The sequence below is a fragment of the Carassius auratus genome, chromosome 38, assembly GCF_003368295.1.
Source record: "Carassius auratus strain Wakin chromosome 38, ASM336829v1, whole genome shotgun sequence".
NCBI lineage: Eukaryota > Metazoa > Chordata > Actinopteri > Cypriniformes > Cyprinidae > Carassius > Carassius auratus.
Genome location: NC_039280.1, coordinates 24,011,550 through 24,028,254, shown reverse-complemented (window position 1 = coordinate 24,028,254; position 16,705 = coordinate 24,011,550). Strand labels below are relative to the sequence as shown.

The 16,705-nt window shown below is 44.5% G+C and overlaps 1 protein-coding gene across 1 annotated transcript in view; it reads right to left on the bottom strand.

The window, feature by feature from the left end:
* plpp4 (phospholipid phosphatase 4) overlaps nt 1-16,705 on the bottom strand; it is a 130,044-nt gene that overhangs the window by 95,812 nt on the left and 17,527 nt on the right. Inside the window, exon 3 of the mRNA XM_026224986.1 lies at nt 14,034-14,124. Within this exon, the coding sequence (XP_026080771.1) occupies nt 14,034-14,124 (91 nt within the window). The remainder of the gene's footprint in view (nt 1-14,033; nt 14,125-16,705) is intronic.

Below are 16,705 nucleotides of genomic sequence, written 5' to 3'. Positions count from 1 at the left end.
CTGACTCAACTCTGGAAAGTCAATGGGCACCTGACTTGACTTGGGAAGGTAAACAGGAATCTGACTTGACTCCAGAACGACCTCAGGCACCGCCTCGGCCTCCGGAACAGCATCGGGAGCAGCATCGGACACCGCATCGGGAACGGCCTTGGGCACCACCTCGACCTCCGGAACAGCATCGGTCACCGCCTCGGCCTCCGGAACAGCATCGGGCACCGCCTCGGCCTCAGGCACCACCTCGACCTCCGGAACAGCATCGGTCAACGCCTCGGCCTACGGAACAGCATCGGTCACCGCCTCGGCCTCTGGAACAGCATCGGGCACCGCCTCGGCCTCCGGAACAGCATCGGGCACCGCATCGGGAACGGCCTCGGGCACCGCCTCGACCTCTGGAACGGCCTCGGGCACCGCCTCGACCTCTGGAACGGCGACGGCAGCTGCCCACTCGGGAATGTCCTCCTGGACGGCAGCGGTCCGCTCGGGAACGTTCTCCAGGCTTTGAGGAACGGTAGACGCCTGTCTCCTCCTCCTCCTCCCACCATGATGGCGAGTTGGTAGCACCTTGTCTGGAGACTCAGGCGTTGAGTCGGCCATCTTGTGCTGTGGCTCTGAGCTGGTGGCCATCTTGTGCTGTGGCGCTGGAATGGTTGGCACTCTGTGCTTTGGCGCTGTGCTGGCTGCCAGCGTGACAGAGATGAGGTGGGCCTGAGGAAAGTTAGGGCCAACCCATCCCGTGGCATCAGAGAGGCTAAGAGACAGTGCTCCAGGATAGCCCATTGATTCAGCAATAGTAGAGAGACTCTGAGCTTGTGGCGGGGGATACAGACCATTACGTATTACAAGCCCCCACTGTGGACCTGTAACAGCATCAGATCCCGGCTGAACAAGCTGAATGCCTTCTTTGCTCGCTTTGAGGAACAAAACCACAAGAAGACTTCACCTCCTCCCAGTGACCAGGTGATGATGCTATCCCCAGGCAGCATGAAGAAATCCCTCAGCAGGATCAACGGACGTAAAGTGCGTGTCACAGAAATCAGTTAATTCTCAACACAAAGAGACTATTTCAACTAGATATCACACTATAGAGAGCGTGTCTGTTCCCCAAACTAGAAAATACCAAAAATTACCAAACCAATTTAAGAATAAAAATTTAATTGAGGTTCAACAAATAAAAACAAACAAATGATAAAGCTTGGCTAATTTAATATCAGGTCCCCATTTAACAAAATCACTTTTTGTGAATGATATGATCACTGATCATAACCTAGACATGCTCTGTTTGACAGAAACCTGGCTAAAACCTGATGATTACATTATTCTATCCCCAAGATTACTGTTATAAACATGAGCCATATCCAAAAGGTAAAGTACTAGTGGACTCTGTCGAAATGGCTAAACAAAGGAAACATGGAAAGTATGGTAGATGCGATGTGGTCTGGGGAGTCGCAATCTTACTGCCACTGGGTTGACAACCTTTGTGATGGGGAAAGGTCCCACAAAGCGAGGAGCCAACTTTCTATTCTCTAGTCGAAGGGGCAGATCTTTAGAAGCCAGCCAAACTTGTTGTCCCATCCGATACTGAGGTACAGGTGAGCTGTGTTTATCTGCCCACTTCGTATAGTTAGCGGAGGTATGGAGGAGTGCCTGCCTGGCTCGTCTCCAACACCTCACCAGAGCAAATGCAGATGAAACTGTAACTTCAGATTCTTGAGATGAGAATAGAGGTGGTTGATAACCATAGATGGTTTGGAAAGGTGTCAAGACTGTAGAAGAGAAAGGAAGTGAATTGTGAGCATAATCAACCGATACCGTGTTCTTAGCCCATGAGGTTGGGTCCCGAGCACACAGGAGGCGAAGTCAAGTCTCTAACTCCTGATTGAAGCATTCTGTCTGCCCATTTGTTTGGGGGTGGAAACCCGAGGAGAAGCTTACTGAGATGCCAAGCTGTTTACAAAATTCCTTCCAGAAAAGGGCTGTAAATTGTGGACCATGATCTGAAACAATGTTGCGAGGGAGTCCATGGAGACGGAAAACATGTTGAACCATAATTTCAGCTGTTTCTTTTGCTGAGGGCCGTTTGGGTAGTGGAATGAAATGAACCAATTTTGAAAACCGATCCACAACAGTCAAGACGGCGGTATTTCCAGAGGATAAGGGAAAACCAGTGACAAAATCAATGGAAATATGAGACCAGGGGCGTCTTGGTATGGATAGTGGATGGAGAAGTCCACTGGGGGGTTTTCTAGATGTTTTAGACCGTGCACAATCAGGGCAAGCAGCAACAAGCTCCTGGACATCCTTTCTTAGAGATGGCCACCAGAAGTGCTGTTCCACTACAAATGTGGTCCGGGTAGTATCATGATGACAGGACAAGTGTGAGGAGTGCAAGGGCATAACTTTGGGTCTACCATTGGGGGGGTTAAATGTTTTAAACTTTAGTTAGTGTGTAATGTTGTTGTTAGAGAATAAATAATATCTGTAAAATTCTAAAGTTCTAGTTCCTGCAGTAATGACATCACTAAAACAGTTTTTTGACTAACCTCCGCCCACATGAATACACTAAAAAAGGGGGCGTGGTCTTGTTGCGCACCGACGGAGAAGGAGGAAGAGATGCGCTTGTGTTTGTCGCAATGCCGTCGAAACGCTGTTATTTTCATCTCGGGAGTCCAATCACCAATCACCAATCACCACACAGCAGCCACGAGTCAGATTGGAGGGACGTCAACTCCCCCTTGGACTGATTGGCTAGAGGCACAGCTGTCAATCTAGAATTTGCGGGCATTGGTGACGCTTAAGTCTGCCCTGATTTACATGAAACTCAAACTGCAACTTTTAGAAACGCAAGCGCAGAACTTGGAAACAAGAGCAAACGGGAAAAAACCACAAGCACAAAAAAATTACAAATGAGCAGGAAACCTGATTTTGTTTGAGATTTGGAAAATTTTTAATTCTTGTTTCAGTTTTGTGCAATAGAATTTTAAATGCATTTACATTTTTGATTTACGCTTATTATTTTCCGATCAATGACTGCGCTTTTTGTTATTTAAAAAATAACAAACGGTTTTGTGTGTTATTATTTTACACGTGTTTTTAAATATTTTTTCGCTCTGTGACTGCAATACATTTGGCGGGATTATAATCCCATACATGCCTCTATTCCCCACCAGTTTTGAGAAACGCTGAGCTAATTTAACTGCTAACTTAGCAATAGAGGTAGGTACCGCTTGGTCAGGTTTTTTTTTTTTTTTTGGCTGGTGTCGACCAAAAATAAAAAATCATCGTCTGGCTGCCTTTCAGAGTCATTTTCATCTTTCTGTCAGCTTTCTCCAACCATTCATCCCAGCAACTGTGCAAGATAGTGCACAAACCTCATAGAGAAAGCGGGTAATACCCAAACCTCTTTTACTGTCTATGGTAATACCAAGTAGTCGGTGCGGGGGGTACATTACAGATTATTTAAAATATGATACTATCTTTCTTGCTGACAAATGAAATTAATAAAGACAACGAACAAAAGTATCAATTCTGAATATTACATATTTATTTTAATCTGAATGATGTGATGGGGAGGGGGTTATATTAGCTGGATTTGATTTTTGAGGGTCAGTGAGCTCTCAGATTTCATAACAATCGCCATAATGAACGACATCAGGGTGAGTGATTAATGACAGAATTTTCCTTTTTGGTTGAACCATCCCTTTAATTTTCAGCACATACAGACTTGTTAATCTATATTTCATACTATAGAGACTGTGTCTGTGTCCTTAACTAGAAATGGAAATTACGTACTAAACAAGATTAAGGCTAATAATTAAATTGATGTTTAACAAATAAAAAACTATCATAATACAGACAAACAGATGAAGCTCAGCTTAATGAATATTAGATCACTTTTCTAATAAAGCATTTTTTGTAAATTATATGAAAAACATATAATACGTAAATGTGTTCGTTTTGCCGGAAACCTGGCAAAAGCCAGATGATTACATTACTTTAAATGAGTCTACCCCCCCAATATTACTTTTATAAACACAAGCCACATCCAAAAGGAGGTGTGGCTATAATTTTATTGTAATATTTTGTCAGGGCTTAGTCACTAGCCATAAGAGGACTTAGCAGAAGATGGGCATCTTTATATATCTCCCACCACTGGACTTTCCATCCACCAGCTGTCACTCCAGTGTGTCCACTTCCATCAGAGAGGGGCTGATGTGAGAGACTTCTGCAGGAGATGCTGTTCCTTCTTCTTCTCATTCTTCTCTGATTATGGGTCATCAGAGGGCTGGGGCTACCAATGATTACAGATGGAAGGAGCATACAGTCAATGTGATGATACTAGAGAATTTGACTCCAGTGGTCCCAAGTTTAGAGGTCCCAGAGGTCCCTGAGCTACCTGCTCTAGAAAAGTCTGCCACAGAACAGCCACAGAGGCCTTTACAGACCCGCCCAATCTCACTGCTGCTAACATAGTCAAGAAGGCCACCTTTTGCCTTTCATGGCTGTCTTTCATGGTGGATGTCTTTCATGCATGGACCACTTCAATATTTGCTCTAGCTTCCTAGGAGCCTGCTTTGAGTTTACTCCAGAGCCCAGCCCTATCCAGGAGCCTTTAGAGTCCACTCAAAAGCCCGCTCCAGTCCAGGAGCCTTCAGAGTCTGCTCAGGAGCCTTCAGAGTCCACTCAAGAACCTACTCTAATCTGGGGGCCCCTTAGAATCCACTCCAGACTTACTCCAGCCCAGGAGGCTGCTTTAAAAACAGTTCTGGCCCAGATGAACACTTCAGGTTCTGCTTTGGCCATAGGGACTCTCTTAAAGATCCAGAGTCTCCAGTTCCTTCCTGGCATTCCATTCCTTCTCCACCAGGGCCTGCCTGTTAGGCCCTGATGTGACATAAAGCCAAGTAGTAGTAGTAGTAGTAGCCCTTTATTGTCACAAGTCACAAGTACCAACGAAATTAGCCATCAACCTGACCATACATACAATATGACAAGGGGGTAGACAGGACAGGAAGACAGGGAGTTGAGGAAGAAATACAGCATAACATTAGGAAAGTGAGGAGAAAGAAAACAACACCCAGACTACACTCATATTGGGAGTACAGTGTGAGAACAGAAAAAAAACACTTCAGCAACAAAGCACATAACCAATACAAACACATGACTTTGCAACTGGGTACAGAAATTGGGGGGGGGTCGAGGAAATCCAGCGCAGACATGTAGCCATCCGAATTCCGTATCCTAGCGGCCGCGTGCCAGTGGAACGAGGCTGCGCAGTGGGATCAATTCCTGCATGGGTTATCCGACCATGTTCAAAAGAGACATGTTTCTCTCGAATCGAGAGAATGCGGTCGGTCCCGTCGACAACCACGAGCCCATGCAGGTGGGTAGAGCTCAGCTGTCCTGGAGGGAGAGGGAATGGCGGAGGTCCCAAGACTATGTTTGTATACTGTGGAGGCTCGGAACACAACATCTTCTCATGCCCGGTTAAAAGAGCCAGCCCGGTAGTAGACTTGAGGCTACTATCGGGTGGGATCTCCGCTGGGAAGTCCTCAACTACATCATTGTAGCAGAAATGAGTCGAATCAGACAAATCAAAGAGTCTATCAGAGCTGTGTGCATTGAAACGAGAGCCGAATTCCTCAGGAAGTCATAAATCAGTTCTAGTGCCACAAGAACCAAGCAAGATAACCAACCAACCAACTTGTTCACACAACAGCTTTCAACATTAACACCAATATAACAATTATTGACAATTTTAATTCGAAGAAGAGATTGTCAAATTTATTGTTCGTGATTGGAATGCAACGCTGGACATCACATGTAAACCCAGGAGATCAAGTTAAATACTTGCATTGACTACCCCCCCCCCCCCCAGCCAGTGAAACCAGACTGAAATTCCTAAGGGGGAAGGGCTTTAAACCTTTGTCTTCACAGAAAAGTCCCTTTGCCAGAGAATGGCAAAGAAACTGCTTTTTATACATTATATATGGATCAGAATGAACTCAAAAAAGACTTATGAATGAATCATTCCATTGCTTAACTCCATATTCATTTACGTGTAACCCACACATTTGACTATCATGTATAATCACTTATTGTGTATGTCTTTTGATAACTATAGGATACCTAGTCATGTCTAGTATTCAAATAATCGCATTTTCTTGCTTGATATTGTCCTGACAATCATTTATTTGTAAAATATATCATAATCATGTTATAGGAATCATGTCCAAAATTAGACCCTGTGAGGCAAGAACCACATGCTTGGTAAGATAAACAATGATTTATGATACCCCAGACCCCAGGACCATATCTGATTGGTCAAGGCAACATTTGAGGGGTGGCCAACAAGGAAGTTTAAAAACTTTGGACACGATTAAATCTTGCTTTTTAGTTCTAGCATTGCTTGTGCTATCAGTCATGCCTTGCTTTTAGTTCTAGTCTGCCTGCTGCTATTAGCCATGTCGGCTTTTAGTCTGCCTTTAGTTCCAGCCTTGCTCGTGCTATCAGTCATGCCTGCTCTTAGCTTGTAGCTTTGCTACCTAGCTTTAGCTTGTAGCATCTAGCCATGCGGTTAGTCATCATGGTTCTTTGAGCGCGGTTCCAGCGTGCCTGCCTGCTGCTACTTATGCCACAATGAGAAGGAACACAACCTAGTCTCGTCAAACTTTATTTCTTTCCTTTTCCGTTTGAGAGTTTCGTGTTCTGAGTTAAGTTTTGTAACGTCCATTCAACTTCAACCAGCGAACACGACTCTGCACTTTCAGCCAACGCCCAACAACCACGGGCTTCCCAAGACATCACTTCACTACTGAACTTCAAGCCAATCAGCGACACCGGGATACCCCTTTCAACTGGAGTCCCTTTCACAGCAAACTAAGGCAACGTATTCCCAGATATTTGTTGTGCTGGTGTATCTAATATAATTTTAACCCCATTGAGAAACTCAATGCGAGCGCTAATTACGTGATTGATGGTTGTTCATGTCTATGCAATTTAACGTATTGCTGTTAACTTGGGATTCCATATTTCCATTCTCTTAAACTCATCTTTCCCTAACTTTCGACCTTCCTGCAACTTTTGTGAATGTGTGTGTGCGTGCGTTTATATGTTAGATTAGTTTATATGTCTTAGATTTATCTAATAAAGCCTTATTCATATTGAAAAGAGAAGTATCTTGTGTTTTGTGCTTACAAGTTAATGTCTTAAACTGCCGATCTTGTTACTGTGCTAATTGATAGTGTTTTCACTATAGTTTGGATATTAGTATTCAGCGCAGATTTGATGTTAAACGGCTCGTTCACTGAACCGCAGGCGCGTCTCCGTGAACAGCCGTGAAACAGTGATTCTGTTCAAATTCCCTTTAAAATCTTAAATGATTCCCTTTGAGCTAAATTGACCTGTTTCCCTTACATCATCGACCCACCTTCTGGTGAACCTGCAGTGGAAGAATCACTCTCACCAATGTCACGCCCCTTCTGGACTCTGGAGCCGAAGGTAATTTCATCGATTCTTCCCTTGTACATCACCTGAACATTCCTGTCTTGCCTGTGTCTCTCCCCATCCATGTCACTGCACTCAACGGCCAGGAACTGCCTCACGTCACCACACAGAACCCATCACACTACTCACTTCTGGAAATCATCGCGAAACCATATCCTTTTTTCTCATGGACTCCCCTGTGCTCCCATTGTGTTAGGTCACCCCTGGTTAACTAAACATAATCCACGAGTGGAATGGGGTTCCAACACAGTCACATTGTGGAGTGAAAGTTGTCATGAGTCTTGTCTTGTTTCTGCTTGTCCTGTTGTCCCTGTTTCTGTCTTTCAGAAGGAGAACATGGTTTTGCCAAACGTGCCCGTAGAGTATCTGGACCTGAAGGAAGTGTTCAGTAAGTCCCGAGCTGCTTCTCTTCCTCCACATCGTCCCTACGACTGTGCCATAGATTTAGTGTCAGGTAAGTCTCCGCCTAAGGGCAAATTATACTCTCTTTATATACCTGAGAGGGAGGCCATGGAGAAATACATTTCTGATTCCTTAGCATCTGGGTTCATCCGTCCTTCCTCTTCTCCAGTGGGGGCAAAATTCTTTTTGTGGGTAAGAAGGATGGTTCTCTGCGACCTTGCATTGATTACCGAGAGCTGAACAATATCACTATAAAGAACACCTATCCTTTACCACTCATGTCTTCAGCTTTCGAGAGGTTGCAGGGAGCATCCGTATTCACAAAATTGGATTTACGTAATGCTTATCATTTGGTCCGTATCAGGAAGGGGGATGAACGGAAAACCACCTTTAATACCTCTAGAGGGCATTTTGAATACTTGGTGATGCCGTTCGGGCTCTCCAACTCACCCTGGGTTTTCCAAGCACTCGTTAATGACGTGTTGAGAGATATGGTAGATCAGTTTATATATGTTTACCTGGATGACATACTGATTTTTTCTCCATCTCTCCAGGAACACGTTCAACACGTCAGACGAGTGCTCCAGAGGTTACTTGAGAATGGGCTTTTTGTCAAGGCAGAGAAATGTGTATTCCATGCACAGTCTGTCCCTTTCCTAGGATATATCGTCTCGTCCGAGAGAATATGTATGGACCCTGAAAAGGTTAAGGCTGTGATAGATTGGCCATCGCCAGATTCCCGTAAGGCCCTACAGCGGTTTCTGGGGTTCGCCAATTTCTATCGGCGTTTCATTCGCAATTGCAGCCAACTAGCCTCACCTCTGACAGCCTTGACCTCTCCAAGTACTCCGTTCAGGTGGTAGGCGCAGCTGAGGCTGCGTTCAATAACCTCAAAAGTCACTTCATTTCGGCTCCCATTCTTGTGGCCCCTGATCCCACATGGCAGTTCTTGGTGGAGGTCGACGCGTCAGAGGTGGGGGTAGGAGCAGTGTTGTCCCAATGTGCTGCTCGGACGATAAGGTACATCCTTGTGCGTTTTTCTCTCATCGATTATCTCCTGCTGAACGTAATTATGACATAGGCAATAGAGAGTTGTTGGCCGTCAAAGAGTGGTGTCACTGGCTGGAAGGTTCAGGGGTACCTTTTATTGTTTGGACCGATCATAAGAATTTAAAGTACATTAGAACTGCCAAAAGACTCAATTCCAGGCAGGCTCGGTGGGCACTTTTTTTCGGTCACTTTGAAAGGCACTTCTTTATCACGTCTTTTTGATCCCTCCGCCCGCCCGGTGACTCCCGAGTGTATTTTACCTGAGAAGTTAGTGGTATCAGCACTCGTATGGGAGGTCGAGTCGAAGGTCAAGACGGCCTTACAAGGGGTAACGTCTCCGTCCGGTTGTCCACCGAACCGTTTATTTGTGCCGGAGGAGTTAAGGTCCGAGGTTGTCCAGTGGGGTCATTGTTTTAATGTAGCTTGTCACCCAGGGATAAGTAGAACTAATGGGTTGATTAAACAATGATTCTGGTGACCAGGTATGGCTCTTGACGTCCGCGATTTTGTTTTGGCTTGCTCAGTTTGCACCAGTGGTGTCATCTAACCGGTCTCCTGATGGGCTTCTTCAACCGCTGTCTATCCCTTCGAGACCCTGGTCCCACATCGCACTAGATTTTGTTACCGCCCTCCCGCCCTCTAATGGCATGACGGTCGTTTTGACCATAGTGGACCGATTCTCGAAGGCAGCACATTTCATTCCCTTGCCCAAATTACCTACAGCAAAGGAGACAGCGGTCACTGTCCTAGATCACGTCTTTCGGCTTCATGGCCTCCCAGTTAACGTGGTTTCTGACAGGGGATCTCAATTCATACCCATATTTTGGAAAGAATTGTGTAAATTGCTAGGAGCATCAGTTAGCTTGTCTTCGGGTAATCACTTTCTCCGTTGCAGTGCAGTTTAGGTTACTAGCCACCAGTTTTTCCCAGTTTGGAATCTGAAGTCATGGTCCCCTACGCTCACGCGTTTGTCCAGAGGTGCCACCGCACCTGGACCAGAGCCCGCGAGACTCTGCTCCGGTTGAGGGAACGCACTTAGGCCAAGGCTGATCGCCACCGGTCAAAGCCTCCCATTTATGTTGTGGGTAAAAAGGTGTGGCTTTCTACCAGTAACATTCCTCTGCGCTCCTTCTAAATTATCTCCCAAATTTACTGGTCTGTTTTCTATCACCAAAATCATAAGTCCAGTGAGAGTCCGCCTCAAACTACCTCCAGCATATAGGAGGATACACCCTGCCTTTCATGTGTCCAAAATTAAACCCGTGTTTTATGCACATATTAATCCGCCCACCCTGGTTCCCCTGCCGCCGCGTCTCGTAGATGGGGAACCGACTTATTCGGTTAATCGTATTCTGGACTCGAGACGGTGGGGAAGAGGATTCCAGTACCTGGTGGACTGGGAAGGTTGGAGAGGAGAGGAGTTGGGTACCTGCTAGGGACATATTGGATCACTCCCTTATTGATGAATACAATCAGCAGGTAGGCCCTTCTGGGAACTCCATGAGGAGCTCTTGGGGGGGGGGGTACTTTCACGGTTGGTAAACTGTGATCTTTGGGTGTTTGCACTTTGTGGTGAAGTCTGTGTGTTTCGCATCTGCACTGATTAGTTTGTGGGCATCTCCGTTAATTGTCATCAGCAGCAGCTGTCACTCATTACTCATTCCCTATATATTGGCTTGTCTCACGTCCTGTGTTTGTGAGATCATTGTTTTATGTCGCTTACCCTGTTTGTTTGGCTTCAGTGTTGTCTGCGTTGGATGTTCGTGTTTTCCCGGAACCTCATCCACTCTACGCACTTCCACTCAGCCACAAATACTTACCTTCGGCTCTATTCCCCGCAGTTCCTGTGCCATCCTCTCCTGCTGCTGTGGAAGATTTTTATTGGTCAATATGTAAACTAATCAGGCATAATCAATGTGACTCTAGCCATTTATGTATCAAGCTATTCTACTGTTATAATCATGCAATTGACAATATGTAGAGGCCTGCCTGAGAATGGAATGTGCAGAGAGTGCAGGGGTATAGTATATGGTGCATCTGCACACTCTATTTGGACATATGACAAAATATATGATCAGACCTCCTTGGTGCAGACATTACCAAAATACAGCATATAGTAAAGTTGGACACCCTGTTTTGGCATAAGACAAAATATATAATTAGGCCTCCTCGTTTCACTTAAAGTAAATTCTACATCCTTAAAGCAAGCTGGAGACAGCCATAAAAGGTGTAAAAGAGTTGATGAACAGAACCATATGTATGAGATGTATTGAACATGGGCACGTCTTCAGAAGCACTGTATAAAATCGAGGACCCACACAGACTCGACAGACTGTTCTGCAGAGCTTTCTCGGTTTTATTTTTTCATGAAAATAAAATCTTTCTTACGGAAACAAAACCCAGCGATAGTGTGATTTCTCAGATCCATGGCAGACGAAAATACACTACACTGCCTTCTCACCGTCATCATCCGGATTCCTCACCACCTCACCACCATCTTGGATTGTTGTCTTCCCAGCATCATTGTCTTTCCTTGTTTGTTCATTTATTTTCATTAAATAATCTAACTCGCTATTGTTTCCAGTCCTTCCTTCACCCCACCGTCAAACAATGATCGTCTTTGGTCTTTGGCAGGTTTGGGGCCAGGTACAACTGGGTTTCGCTGTCATGGTAGGCCACCACATCTGGAATGTGTGTCTTTGTGTGGGGTGTTGCTTTCCCAAAACCTGACATTGACAATGTCTTTAAGTCTGTAGACTTGGCTTGACTCGCTGATGGGTTAGTTCAAGAGCACATCCACTTCCCTCTGTTTGGGATTGATGTGCAGTAGGATGGGGATACCCGGAGAGTAGGCCAGGTGTATTTGTAGAGGGTCAGCTGGCGTGGTGATGGCGGAAGCTTCCTCAGTTATTACAAGGCTTAAGGGTATCATGTACGGTGGGATTCTACCTGTGGTTAGGCTATCACTGGAGGAGCTAACCTCCCACAGCATGTCTGTTGTTAGCGCTGTAACCAGCTGAGTCTGGGCAAAGTCAATCTGGAAGATAGGTTTCATGGAGTTCACGGCTTGGTTTGCTGCATTGACACTGGACATACCAATGTTAAACAGAGCTCTGGCGGCAGCAGCGTCTCCGAGCAAAGCTTTTTCACGTTGGCTGAGAGGTGGTTAAGCAAAGGAGGTGTCAGAAGCCCGCATGTCTGCTATGTTGGTCTTTATAGACAGCGACAGTGGCGTAAGCGGCTCTGAGGTAGGCAGTTTAGCTTGTAAAGTTCTTATGCTGTGTGTAATCACTTTAACCTTCAAAGGGGGTGGGTGGGTTGGGAGTGACCACAGCCTGTTGTTTAGTGCGCCAGTTTTGGCAAGGTTGTAAGTTTGATCATTTAAGTCAGGGTTGCCCAACCCTGCTCCTGGCGATCGACTGTCCTGCAAAGTTTAGCTCCAATCCTTATCAAACACAGCTGAAGCAACTTATTAAAGTCTTCAGGCTCACGTAAAAATTAAAGGCAGGTGTGTTTCATTAGGGTTGGAGCCAAACTTTGCAGGACAGTCGATCGCCAGGAGCAGGGTTGGACACCCCTGATTTAAGTCCTTGTCTAGACCTGGTAGCTTCGAATATCCTTTTACCTTCTTCCAGTAAACAGTCACATTGTGTGTTTTTGTGATTTTATCACCTTTTCAGAAGCTCTGATGCTCTGCATGGTCAACTATCACCTGTATGCTAATGCGTGTGTATATGGGTTGCGTAGGCAATGTATAATATTTATAATAGGCTATGAAAGTGAAAGTTGTGACATTTGCCAAGTATGGTTACCCATACTCAGAATTGGTGCTCTGCATTTAATCCATCCAAGTTCACAAACACAGCAGTGAGAAGTGAACACACCATGAACACACACCCGGAGCAGTGGGCAGCTATAGATCCAGCGCCCGGGGAGCAACTTGGGGTTCAGTGCCTTGCTCAAGCGCTCTTCAGCCATGGGTATTGAGGGTGGAAGAGAGCGCTGTTCATTAACTCCCTCCCACCTCCTGGCAGCACAGAGACTCGAATCGGCAAACTTCTGGTAACTAGTCCGGCTCTCTAACCATTGGGTCACAGATGCCCGGCTGCTATAATCATTATAACAGTATGTGTGCTCTGCGCATATATGGGCACAATAAAAGGAGAGAAGATAAGTAAGCCCAACCCCAACCCCAACCCCAACCCGAGCCCGAGCCCGAGCCCGAGCCCGAGCCCGATCTAAAAAAAAAAAAAAAAAAAATGGCCAGAGCCCAGCCTGAATGGACCCTAACCCTTACCCTAACCCTAATGCAGACCTCTTGCGCTCTTATCCAAATCGTATGCATACAGACAATAAAAAATAAATCAATGCACACAGACTGAAATCTTTTGTAGGGCTGCATGATAAATAACATGCAATATTTAATCCACATCTTGTCAGTAAAGCCGGTTCTATAATCAGCGGTTAATCTCCATCACCTGCGTGCTTTCACATGGAGCAGCATTAACTACTCAGAGCCGTTTTTCAATGAGAAGCTGGGCAAAAACACGATCATATTTTGCGAATGTTTTGCACAGCTTAACAATGGCTAATCATGGACTGTACATTTTAGAGTGACCTCTTATTGTGGCCAGCCTAAGGCACTGGCACCTAAACACTAGAGGACAGTGGGTCCCCAGGAGCAGGGTTGAAGACAAAAAAACACTCTAACATAATATTAGAGTAATATTAATGCTGAAGCCCTGCAATTTCATTTTCAATATAATCAATAATTGAGATGCAAAATGGCACCAGCTGCATTTGTTACAGCACAAAAGAAAGTGAGTCTTCAGTGATATGGGATAAATTAAATTAGGATGTTTTAGTAACCTGTATGAGAGGTCTGAACCGTGGATATCATTCTGTTGGATTCCACAATTGACTAATAAGTGTCAAGAATTCCAGATTGCTGCGGATAATCTTCAATAAATTTATACCACATATGTCTCTACAATAATTTTGTGAAAACATCCATTGTGTAAAGATTTCAGTATAATAGTTAATGACTATTTTCTGACCACCATGATTTGGGCACTCACCTAAACAAGCCTCTTTAATTTCTGTCTTGTCTGTCCTCTGTATAATCTTCACCACAAATATCACAGCCAGCGGGGTGAGGAATGAAATTGCCTGTAAAGAAAAAAGAACACAAAATCTCTGCTGCATCCTATTTCACAATCACAATTAGCATACAATTTATAATTGGTTCTGTTCTGTGCAAGATCTCCCTGTGCATCCATGCAGCCCCCATGGATGAGAACAGGAAGAGCAGCAATAACCCCAGGTAAACAGAACAGAACCAACATAAATGTATTGCAGATACTGTTAAAGTTCAATAATTTTATGTACACATTTTAGAATTAATCTGATTCAATGGAGAATCAGAAAGCTGAATCCTGACTCACAGAAGAGGAGTTGGGGATGGAGGAGGGTAATTAGCTATTGAGCAATGCAAAAACTGCTGATAATACTGAGGGACCTTATATATGAATGCTTAGATAGGTGTCGTATTCCCGTAGGTAGATAGGAATGCGAGCCTGAATAACGTGACCTGCCAGAACTAATACTACACTTGATGATTATTGTGACGAGTGGGGCAGGGCCGAGATCTGTGGGAACGGAGCGAGGTTGGTGGAGTGATTTGGAAATGAGCGGCACCTGCTCCACTCACCAGTCTCGAGTACCACGGAAAAGATTGGAAGGATACAAAAGAGGAACGATGACAGTGAAGGACGACAGAGGACCAGGCCTGGGCTTTATTCTGTGTTTGCATTTTGTTTGTGCATGGCAGTTGTCCGCGAGGGGCTGTTAAGCTGTTTTGTGTTTATTTTGTAATTAAAGTTTTATATGAATGTCCGCCGGTTCCCGCCTCCTTCTTCCTGAGATTATGAAGTTTGTATCCTTCCTATCTCCTCCGTGGGACTCGATACCGGTGAGTGGAGCAGGAGTCGTTCATTTCGAAATCACAATTTTGATCTTAAAAAAAGGCTGATAGGCCTTACAAAAGCAAGGGCTTTTTCTGCCACTTCATAATGTGTATATGCAGTGTATATGCACATATATGCTGCATATATGCACATATATGATAATTTATACTGCATATATGTGCATATATGCTGCATATATGCCGTATATAAGGCATATATGCCGTATATAGGGCATATATGCTGCATATATGCGTATATACACTGCATATATGCTGCATATATGCCACATATAGACAAAATTGAGGTGCATATATGTCCATATACAGGAAATGTAGGTCTCCTGTATTGCTTCTTCATATCCACATATAAGCCCTATACATACAAGATATGTATTTTATATAGCTAATGGTACATATATGTACTGTACTGTACCTATTTAGGTGTATGTATGCACATATATATGTGTACATATATGTACACATATGTGTAAATATATGTGTGCATATATGTACAGATATGAGTACATATATGTACACATGTATATGTGCATACATATAACCTATATATATATATATATATATATATATATGTGTGTGTGTGTGTGTGTGTACACATATATGTGTGCATAAATGTACATATATGTATATATAATATAGGAAAACTGCCAATTTTATTTGTCACATATATTCAAAACCTATATCAAAACCTATATTGAAACATATATGTTTATATAGGTTTTTTACATGTAGGAAGCCACACCTCCTCCAAAACACACGAATGTGCTCAGGCAAACCAGAGACTAATCTGTAACATGATGGAGAGACATTTGTGGAGCATTGAGTGCAATGCTGTCAGATTACTTTGTTAATCTTGATCAAGTAATTTAAAAAAAGATCAGAGCGGTACACGTCATCAGAGGCCCACAGTTCCGACAAAGCACACTTAACTACCCATCACATACTTAGCTCACACACACTTTCACAAATCTTTCACGCAGCTACTACCAAGAGATTGCAAAGATCACTGGCTCCCTAAAGTCACACGCTGATAACCTCACTCAAACTGAGCGATGAACAAGAAGGTCACCTCCAGGAGAAGCTGACTCGCGCAAAACAACGCATCAACCAGTTAGAACTGGAAACACGGGCCAACAGGACGGGTCCGATGAGGTGGAGCCAGGCGCCAAAGAGTAAACCGAAAGGCTTCAAGAAACATTGACAACCACCAGCCGAGAATTAGAACACGCTAAGGCTGCCCAAGATGATCTAGCCAACAAGTTACAGTATGCAGAGCAGCTACTGAAAAAAGCCAAAGCTGAATTCAGAGACAAGAACAGCCAAATAAAGGCCCTTGAAAACCATCTTGAAACGTCATGAAATCAGATCAGCGGCTTGACTCAACAGCTCGACTATGTAAAAGAAGAATCCGACTCAATCAGAGAGGAACTCTAGCATTTTTATGAGCTGCACCCTGAGCCAACTAGGACAAGGCGTCCTCTGGTCTCACCCCTTCCCAACAGAGCTGCGTCCCCTATCCTGGGATTGCCACATCAAGGAGAAAGTGAAAAATCACCACCAAAGCCCTATTCAGCTGTTATGGAGGAGCGCTACCATGCTGACAAGAGAAGGAGACCTCTCCGAACTGACTATGAACCTGTACATGGCCTGGAACTCAAAGACCTTGACAAACTGGCCAGGAAAATCAACAAATTCACCCCAAATGTGGCAAGAAGTCAAGATGTCCAGGCCTACCTGCGATATATAACGACTTCCACTTGGAAATGA